The sequence below is a fragment of the Hordeum vulgare genome, chromosome 3H (genome assembly GCF_904849725.1).
Source record: "Hordeum vulgare subsp. vulgare chromosome 3H, MorexV3_pseudomolecules_assembly, whole genome shotgun sequence".
In the NCBI taxonomy this organism is placed as follows: Eukaryota; Viridiplantae; Streptophyta; class Magnoliopsida; order Poales; family Poaceae; genus Hordeum; species Hordeum vulgare.
In genome coordinates, this window is record NC_058520.1 from 559,001,283 (window position 1) to 559,011,246 (window position 9,964).

The window sequence follows — 9,964 nt, forward strand, 5'->3', positions numbered from 1 at the left end:
GTGGCGCCCGAGACCTAGGTGCCACACTACACTGTGTGACGCCTAAGTCGTCGGTGCCACACTCCTGGCCACCTGGCACAGCTGGCCCCACCCCCCAGGCAGTGCGACGCCTAAGCCTCAGGCGTCGCACCCTGTAAAGTGTGGCGCCGAAGGCTTAGGCGTCACACTGCGAGTTATCCAGCCACGGCCCAACCCCCTTCCCCACCCCCCCCTCATTCCCCTCCCATTCATTTTTCAAATCAGCGGCTGGCTCTTCTCCTCATCCGAATCCCCTTTTCTAAATGCTTCAAATCTGGTGATTTCTTCCGTGGATTGATCCCCCAAACTTGTCTACGAGGTAATCTCTTCCGTTTCCCATCTATCTATCCAAATAGTATTGCTTATTTTTCAGATTTGGGTTAGTTAGTTGAGAGTCATATTTTGATTGGATTTGAAATGTAATTGAGGAGTTAGTCCTATTTTATTAATCCTAGATGAGTAGTTGTGTTCTATGACTATTCCTATGAGTAGATGGCGTGGATTTTATGAGGATATGAGTAATATGAGTATTTTTTTAAGATGAGTAGATTCATATGAGTATTTCTTTTAGTAATATGTAGATGAGTGGATGAGTAGATGAGTGGGTTAGTAGATGAGTAGATTCATATGAGTATTTTTTTGAAGATGAGTAGATTCATAAGTTTATTTTTTTGTGATATGTATGATGGTGTGGCTTTTGAATGATGCCTATGACGTTGAACACCGAGCCTTTTTTATGTCGGAGAAGGAAATGGTAAGTAGATCATATGTTAAAAAATCATGTATTTATTTAATAAGATGAAACTGTAAAGATATCACCCCTATCTGTTTGCAGGAGCTTATGCCCTTGAAGATTTGGTCTCACGGGGCATCGACTATAATGCAGTACAATGAGCGGTATGCACCATATATCGAGACGACAGGACTCCTTCCATTCATTCAGCTTGTGAGTCGGTCAACGCCCAACCTAAACGCTGCGACAATCACTGCACTTATTGATCGGTGGAGGCCGGAGACCCATAGTTTTCACCTCCGGACCGGAGAGATGACAGTGACTCTTCAAGATGTTTCCATGATCACCGCACTTCCGATCGAGGGGAAGCCTCTTTGTATGAGCATTGATTCTGAGGGATGGCGGCACCAAATGGATGCCCTTATTGGTATGTCACCTCCAGAGCCGGAGGTAGAAGATGGAGGGAAGAAAGATAGAGTCTCGGCTCGCGCTCCTTTCACTTGGATTGCCGCCAACTTTGCTCATTGTCCTGAGGACGCAAATGACGAGGTGATCCAGACTTATGCTCGCGTGCACATGTGGTATGCGATCTCTAGGACTATATTCGCTGATGGCACTGGCAAGAATGCTCCATGGATGTGGCTGAAGGCATTGACTGTTTTCGACAACAAGTTCAGTTGGGGCTCGGCCGCACTGGCCTACTTGTACCGGAAGGTAATAAATTGTTAATGGTAAGTTCAGTTTTATACTTTTCTGCTAAACTGATCCATGTTTGTTGTTACTTGTAGTTGGATGATGCTTGTCGCAGGTCCACAAAGGACGATGGAGTTGGTGGTTGTATGCTCCTACTTTCGGTATGGAGCTGGGAACGCCTTCCTGTTGGATGCCCTAAAGCCGCAACGTGGAAGACCTGGGATGACCACGGCAACCCTATACGGCTTCCTACCTGGGCTTACAAGTGGGACATGGTATCGGAGGTGGCGAGCGATGTGAAAGGGGGCAAGCCCGTGTCTGGATAAGTCGCAGTGTGGCGCCTAAGCCTTCGGCGCCACACTTTACAAGGTACGACGCCTGAGGCTTAGACGTCGCACTGCCTGGGGGGTGGGGCCAGCTGTGCCAGGTGGCGGGGAGTGTGGCGCCGATGACTTAGGCGTCATACAGTGTAGTGTGACGCCTAGGTGTCGGGCGCACATGAAAGGGTCAAACGGGTGATTTTTTTTACGTTCGGATTTACTTCGTGAGTTCTTTCGCTACACAGGTCGTTTCGTCAATTTTGCCGCAAGGCCACGGGCTCCTCCATTGGTGACTAGTTGCATGGAGTGCAACTCATAACGAGCAGGGCTGGCTTACGTGCTCCATGAAAATGCAAAGGAGTGTACGGCTGTGAGATATGAAAGGAAAATAATTATTGATGTTTCCATCTAGCGGTAATGCTGGTCTTAATCAAACAGCTGGCAAGGCGGCTGATCCCCACACGAGATCAACCGGATAATTTGTAGCACGGGCCAGAAGCCAATGACACTTATTTAGAGTAAAAACACAAGATTTTCCTTTCACAAAAGATGGATTACCCTCACCCTCTATATCATCACGATGCACACATACATGTATGATTTAAGATAGAAAAACTTCACACCACGGTTACAACATACTCATACATCGACACTAGATCTTTGATGGCGTGCGTTGCAACGCCCTCCTATTTTGGCTCTTATAATTCTTAAGATATGAAATAATTTAAATTCTATGTTTCCAATGTTCTGAAGTATTGTTTCTTATAGCATCTTGTGCTTGTCGTCTTAAATTTAGCTCTCACAATGAGTTTTGAATTACAATGGTTGATGAATACATGTTTTGTAATTGATCGTGACCTCACAAATTAAGGCTGAAGTCATGATGTCTTAAATATATAAATGTTGAGAAATAACAACAGAAATACTTGGAAAATAAAAATATGTCATACAAACACTTGAAAAATTGAACAAGATATTATGTAAACAATCTCAATGTATTTCTAACATTATTGATGTCCCACAAGAAAACATACATTTTTGTCAAACATATAAGATTCTACAACCACATATGAAAGGTATTACACCTGGGCATGCAACTTTTGTCGTCATCTTTACAAAATGTTGGCAAATTTGTAGCTCTACAATTCCTTTTTTAATTTCAATGACACCACCTTGACCATGCCGACACGCATCAGTTGCCTTGGTTTGGCCTTATGACCATGTTGTTGGACGAAGAACCAGTAACCCTAGAGTATCATGTGGCCATGTGGGCTTACTTGAGGTTCTTTATCTAGTCATACTCACCATCTAGGTTCTTCGACACCGTCACATGGATTGATTGAAGCAACACTGCATTTTTAAATTATTAAGTAGTTGCCTTGTCAAGTTTGTTTTCTTGCTTGTAGCTAGCTTTTCAAAACAAAAGGAGTAAAACAGAAGTGAAGTTCCCAAAATATGAGGACACCAAATGAGCATATACATACACATAGGAACATCGGAAGGTATATAAACCTAAAATATTTGAAATATGCAAGGTACCACACATAAAAAAACAAACTACACTTGCTCTCTATTTTCACATGAATAAAATGCATGTCATCTTAAATATTTTTATCAATAAGTTATATGGTCAAATGACATATCTACCGTTGTATCGTAGGAGTAACTCTATCTCACGAGGCACAACACTTTGCTGCATCATTCCACAAATAGATTGTGTGCCTTACCTACTTTGCATTCCTTTAAGATGTCATAGATGACTTGCATGCCCAAAATTCAAGGAGCAGTCTTGTCGTTTCACAACTTGCCCGGTTTAGTCACATTTGGTGCGAGAACGCTTGGCATCACAAAGAGATTATATGCTGATTACATAATACCTATGTATTACCTTTATGTAATAGTACAATATTAATACCTGAAAATTGGCCCACATTATTTAGAGATAATTCACATGAGTAAAATAAAAATCAGGATGCTAATATATAATGCAACATAAATATAAGATGTTGGTAGTATCCAATATACTGTACTTTGACATTTTGCTGACACATGTGTCTATAGAGTTATAGACATTGCTTTGATTTTAGTCAATTAATAATTTAATATGCAGTAGAGGGGAACAAAAATACAATAAAATAGCTTAGGACAAGTATTGGAAGGTCGTTGGTTACCAAACTGAATCAAGAAAGCCACGACACATCAGAAACTTTGTAAACAATTTATACTTTCTGCATATTTGGATTGGACAAACTGGTGTGTGTGCGCAATGCAAAATAATATCTCTGCAAGTCATCACAAACACCACAAACAAATATCATTTAAGTTAGCAAGTCCTCTTATCTACTAGTGTAAACATGATAGAGACATACACAAATTAGAGTACAACAAGTCCGCATTGGAATAATATTAATTCTGGAAACAGTAGAAGTACATTGTGTTAGATTTCATAAAAGGGACTTCTAAAAAGCAATGAAAGAAATTTAGCAAGTTCTCTTATCTGCAAGTATAAACATGATACAGGCATACACAAATTAGAGATCATAATTGATTCAACCTTTCATTCTATTATTTTCTTCTAATCTGCTATTGGAGGATCTCTAACTCCACAAGGAATAACATAAAAGCATCTATTAGAGATCGTTGGTTCCTATTAAAAAAACTTCTTATTATATGAAAATTGAGAAACCATTGTTGCCTAAAATATAGAACTACCATATGCCACCTTCCTGAAGTCCTAAATGGGTAGCAGGATTATACCGCATAACTCGGTAGTGAGGATGGCTAAACGGAATCCAATATCACACGTAATCCACAAACCACGACTGCCAAAGGTGGAGAAGGACAATGGGGTGTCCCGGCAGAAGATTAGAGTTGGAAATTTAGCATAGAGAAGAGAGGATGTCACGCGAAAAAAATGATGCACGAGATAGTTGATGGCTCACCGGCGGCTAGCTGCAGGGACGGCGGGTAACTACAAATGGAGGCTCGTAGAGTGACATGGATGAAACATATAAACATATGTACTTGTAGTCCGAGGCGGCGGAAACAATGGGAACATCACGTGTAATGAATGTGCACACATAAATTGAAGAATTACTAAAAGGATTGTTTATATTGTATAACAAATTTTACAGATAAAATGAGGAAACATGTCTAGTGATCTAGTGGGGACAATGAAACCAGGTTTTGTAGCACAGTGTGATGGTGATGACTGATGACCAAATGATGGGGGAAACAACTCAAATTATAGATTGCCTCCTGTAGTGAAAACAAATAATCAACAAATCGTACATGGATATAATCAAAATAGCCAAATGGTTACAGTCAATTTCTAAAACAAATCTAATTAGGCCCCATCTACAAACTTCCATAAATAACAAGAACCGAGCAGCACGATCTGGGCAAAAAAACTGCGGATGGGGAATGGGAAGTGGGGTGCTCGTTGCTCACCTTGTTGCTGATGGCTCACGTAGATTGGGGAGGCAGCGGCTGCAGGGTTGGGGGGAGGACAGACGATCAGAAAGTCAGAGGGTAACGAGGCAACCGAGGATGTTGCACGCGCGCCGTCACGTGATGTGGACCCTTGTCCTCCTACAATCGATGGCGATCTCAATGGCCCAGCCGCTCGAGGTCGTCGCCAATAGCGATCGATTGATGGTCTCTCAGCACGAACAAATCACGACCTTTCTATCTAAATTGGGCTGGATGAGAAGGCCCGGTTAACCAGAGACCTCAGATTTTTCTTGTGGAGTAGCTGCCCTTTAGGACAGCAGATCTGACGGCGGCCAATGCCCCAATCATAAAAATGGACGGCCCAAAACGATGAGATCCTGAGAGAGCAGGGATTTGGTTCTGTTTTAGAGCCTGTTTGGGACTGCTCTACTCCTTAAAATTCAGCCCTGCTCTAGAAAAAACAAGTCAAACGGGATAGTTCCACGATATGCTGCTCCACAAAAAAACTAAAATCTGGGGTACAACTTCAAAGTTTTCATGAAGCTCCTGAGAGGGTGCTCCAAAAAAGACTAGTTGGGGGAAAATTTCCCACCACTGCCAACAGTAAGTGGATACACCTTCATTTCTTTCCCCTCAGCCAATCAAATAGATTATTTCCATCAATTTTTTTATTCTTGAAGCTGGAACGAGATGGAAGTCAAACATTCTTTTGATAGTGCTATAGCTTCTGTATGAAACTGCTCCAAAACGAATTTGATGAAATGAAGTTAATTTTGGTGAATTGAAGCAGTGCCAAACAGGTTGTCCTTAATAATAGTGTTGAGAACTGTTGGAATCTTTTGCAGTACAATACAGTACAATCGTTCCGGTGTGGACCCCAGTACCCGACCCAAGGTGTCATCCACACTAGGGGACGGTACGTACTGCAGGATACCAACTACTCCAACGCTACACGCAAACGTGCACCACTTATCGGCTTATTGCTCCACCTCCGCTCATACAGTCATACTCCGTACTTATTGTTCACAAACACGCTGACTGGCGCCTAGTGCTGGCCAGGCAGCTTTTCCTTGATCTTGTCCATAATACCCTTCTTCTCGCCGGTACCGGCCAGCCCGGCGTGACCTTGCTGGTTGTAAGCACCGCCGGTTGCCGTGGTCCCGTGTGCTCCGGTGCCGGTCATTCCGGGGTGCCCTTGATGATCGTAAGCACCGCCGGTCGTCGCGTGCCCATGCGTTCCAGTCCCGGCGTGCCCTGGCTGACCACCGTAGCCGCCACCGGTAGTGGTGTTCCCATCCATTCCGGCGGCAGTCATCCCGGGCTGCCCGTAGGCGCCAGCGGACGGCATGGTGTGCTGCCCGTTCTTGTGACCTCCCGGAAGTTTCTCCATGATCTTGTCCTTCATGCCCTTCTTCTCACCAGTCGCCGTGGTCCCGTGCGCCCCGGTGCCGGTCATGCCAGCCGGAGCGGGCTGCCCGTAAGTGCCGGTCGTCGCCGTGGTCCCGTGAGCTCCAGTACCTGCCGGAGCGGGCTGCACGTAAGTGCCGGTCGTCGCCGTTGTCCCGTGCACTCCAGTGCCAGCCGGAGCGGGCTGCACGTAGTGAGGGCCGCCGGTCGCCCCGGCGCCGGTCATGCCAGCGGGCGCAGCGGGCTGGCCGTAAGTCTGCTTCCGAGCCCCGGGAAGCTTCTCCTTGATCTTCTCCTTGATGCCCTTCTTCCTCCGTCCACCCATGCCATCGTCCTCGGACTATGTATATAAATCAAAACGGAGCAGATTAATACAAGTTTCATACTAGGCTAGCCATGGGAATAAGGTGTCAATGGCAGTACAGTACATGCATCCATTTACAGCCGATGGATGCATTGCATGCAAGAAGAGATCGAGAACCCATACGTACCGAGCTGGAGCTGGAGCTGCTGGACCGGCGGTGGAGTATGCCGCGGGTCTTGTGCTCCTCCCTGCCCGGCTGCAGCTGCCCGCCGGTGGGCGGTCCCGTCACGGCGGTGGCTCCAAGTGCGGCGACCGGGTTGCCGTGCTGGTCCACGCGGTTGGCGGCGTTGCCGTGCTGCCCCTGGTATTCCATCTTGCTGCCTCTTAGCAGATCTCTCTCTAGCTTGTACTGTAAGCAATACGTGCGCGCGCTCTATAAATGCGAAGGATGTGTTCGTAGCTAGTGATGCGAGACGAGTGCAGATGCAGAAATGCTGGCAGGTTTATTTATAGGAACGGCTGCGAGAGTGAGGTACAGGAGAACGCCGCAGAAGGGTTACGTGTGCTGTTTTTTTCCTTCGGAGGCAGGGGTTACGTGTGATTATTCGGGAAGTGGGGATAAAGAGGAACCTAGCTACGTGTACCGTGGCACGGAATCCGCCCGTGGCGCCACTTACCCCCTTCTCCGGGCGTTCTGGAAGGGTGATCGGACGGGCTAGCTGGCCGTTTCCTAACAGCATCTACAACAGCCGCGCTACCCGCCGCGCTTAAAAAAGACGATTGCCGCGCGCGCTTCGGCAGGTTTATCTGCATCATCATCATCGTCGTTGGTGTCGTCAGAGGTTGACAGCCAGATGTCAAACCAACGTTCATCTTCTTTAGTGAAGAAGGACCTCCCGCCTGCATTCACGAGGTCGGCCTGCGCACACGCCAATGCCTTTCGACGACGCCTGTCCAACCGCTCCTCGCGGCGCCGTTCCCAATATTCCTGCTCGTAGGCGACGTCCTCCAGGTGGCGCCGGCGCCACTCCGCCATGACCCGCTCGTCCTCCTGGGCGACGAGGAGGCGGCGCTGCAGCGCAGTGTGCTCCGCACGATCTTGTGCGGACTTTAGACGAGGCGGCGGGGCGACGTCTAACGCCTGCTGGAGCGTGTGGACGTCCGGGAAATTCATTTGGAGGCGCGGCCTGCCTAGGTGCCACGCCGCCGCGTCGAACGCGCGGGCGGCCTCGTGCGCCGTGTCGTAGGTTCCGAGGCTCAGCCGGAGATCGCCGGAGCGTATCTCGGCGTAGAACCCGCCGTTGGGGCGCTGGCGGACGCCGCGGTAGCCCGACGCAGAACGGCGGCGGGGCGGCATGGTGGCGCGTCGGCGGCGGCGCGAGAGGCAGAGGAAGAGAGAGCGCGTCGGGCGGCGGCGCGAGAGGCAGAGGGAGAGAGAACGCGCGCTGCAATGGCGCGAGGAAGCGGCAGCGCGCTGCCTTTTATGGACGCGCGGGACGCGGCGCCGCAAAAATGGCGCGCGAGCTGCCGCCTTTTCGCGCGCGGTTTTCCCGTCGCCGCTGGAGCGCGCCAATCTGTCCCGCGCGCGATAAAATGCAGGTTTAGCACGCGTGCGCGCCTCTTTGCGCCGCTGTTGGAGATGCTCTAAGTACCAGCGCCATCGGGCATCGATCGGTCCGTTCCGCCGCGTCCGATCTTTTTAAAAAAAACACACACAAGCATTTGTAAACACTAGCAAAAGAGCCCTTGCGTTGCAACAGGAGAAAAAAAAATCACTATCTTCAATGACGATGACCACATTATGTTCATATCTCATCGCATGATTTTAAAAAATTATTCATAAATGTAAAAAAATGTTTCTTCTTTTAATTTTATTCACAATTCACAAGATAAAGTTTAACTTTAGACAAAGCAGAGTAGATAAAAACAAAGAGAGTAGAACATTTGACTGAATTTTGAATAATTAATATTACAAATAATTTTCATGGACTACGACGGATTACTACAGTGACATGACCAAAACACTGTGGACGCGTATACACTACTCCACAGTCACATACACTACTCCAGCCGAGTCTGTGCACTGCTTAATAATTATTCGAAGCACCCATATATATGGACGTAAAATTCATACATAGGTCGATCGACTTAATGGCAAACACACCTGATGGTAATAACAGTCATGCGACACGTGTGGAACACAATATGCTGTTTAATTATGCTTTAATTAGTGGCGGGCGACGAAGCTCTTGATGGCGTCGATCAGCTCTTGGGCTCGCTCCCCGGTGGTGGGGTCCATGTCGACGGCGAACTTGTTGAGGTAGAAGGAATGGGTCATGCCGCGGTTGATGAGCACCTCCACGTCCTTGCCGGCCGCACGCAGCGCGTCGCAATACTCGAGGTTGGTGTCTTGGATGAGGTCCTTCTCCTCGACGGTGACGAGCATCGGCGGCAGGGGAACGGACTCGAGCGGCGGTGCGTTCGGGCCCATCGGGCACGCGTATGGGTGGTCCTTGGCGCCATGGCCATGAACTTGTCCAACATGTCCAGCGTGAAGAGGACCGAGTCCGGCGTCACCTGCAGCTCCGACTTGCTCCGCGTGGCGCGCACGAACCCCGGGTGGATCGAGACGCCGCCGGCGACGCGGAGGGGCGCCCAGGCATCCGCGCCGTCCTCACCGACGCGTGCGGCCACGAGGTGGACGAGGTGGGTTTATTTTATGAAAACTGAAGGAGGTTTCTACAAAATATCCAACGATTCGTTCTCTCACTGTATTATGTACTGCGGGTTGATATCGGGAAAGCACAAGGGGTTTCCTATAAAAACGAAAAAACGATTCGTTTCTAACTTAAATCCGGACTGCGGGTTGATTTCGAGAAACTTCAGGGGGTTTTCTGCAAAACGACCACGACAGGCGAAAGAAGCACTGCGTGCTTTATTATTAGGGAGAGATGCGCATATATTTTTGTTTCTATATCTCGTTTTTGGAAGATCCTTAATGGTATTTCGTTTTTGTCCGTGAATACGTTTGGACCG

The 9,964-nt window shown here is 47.7% G+C and overlaps 1 protein-coding gene and 1 pseudogene across 1 annotated transcript; both read right to left on the reverse strand.

Annotated features, from left to right (window-relative positions):
- Nucleotides 1-6,031: 6,031 nt before the first annotated feature.
- Nucleotides 6,032-7,409, reverse strand: LOC123440604 (dehydrin DHN3-like). Its single transcript, XM_045117168.1, has 2 exons — nucleotides 7,116-7,409; nucleotides 6,032-6,964 (listed from the first exon to the last, which is right to left on the reverse strand). The coding sequence occupies exons 1-2, from the start codon at nucleotides 7,299-7,301 to the stop codon at nucleotides 6,263-6,265; spliced, it is 888 nt and encodes a 295-aa protein (XP_044973103.1). The 5' UTR covers nucleotides 7,302-7,409; the 3' UTR covers nucleotides 6,032-6,262.
- A 1,746-nt stretch (nucleotides 7,410-9,155) lies between these two features.
- On the reverse strand, nucleotides 9,156-9,637 carry LOC123442024 (annotated as a pseudogene).
- Nucleotides 9,638-9,964: the final 327 nt, after the last annotated feature.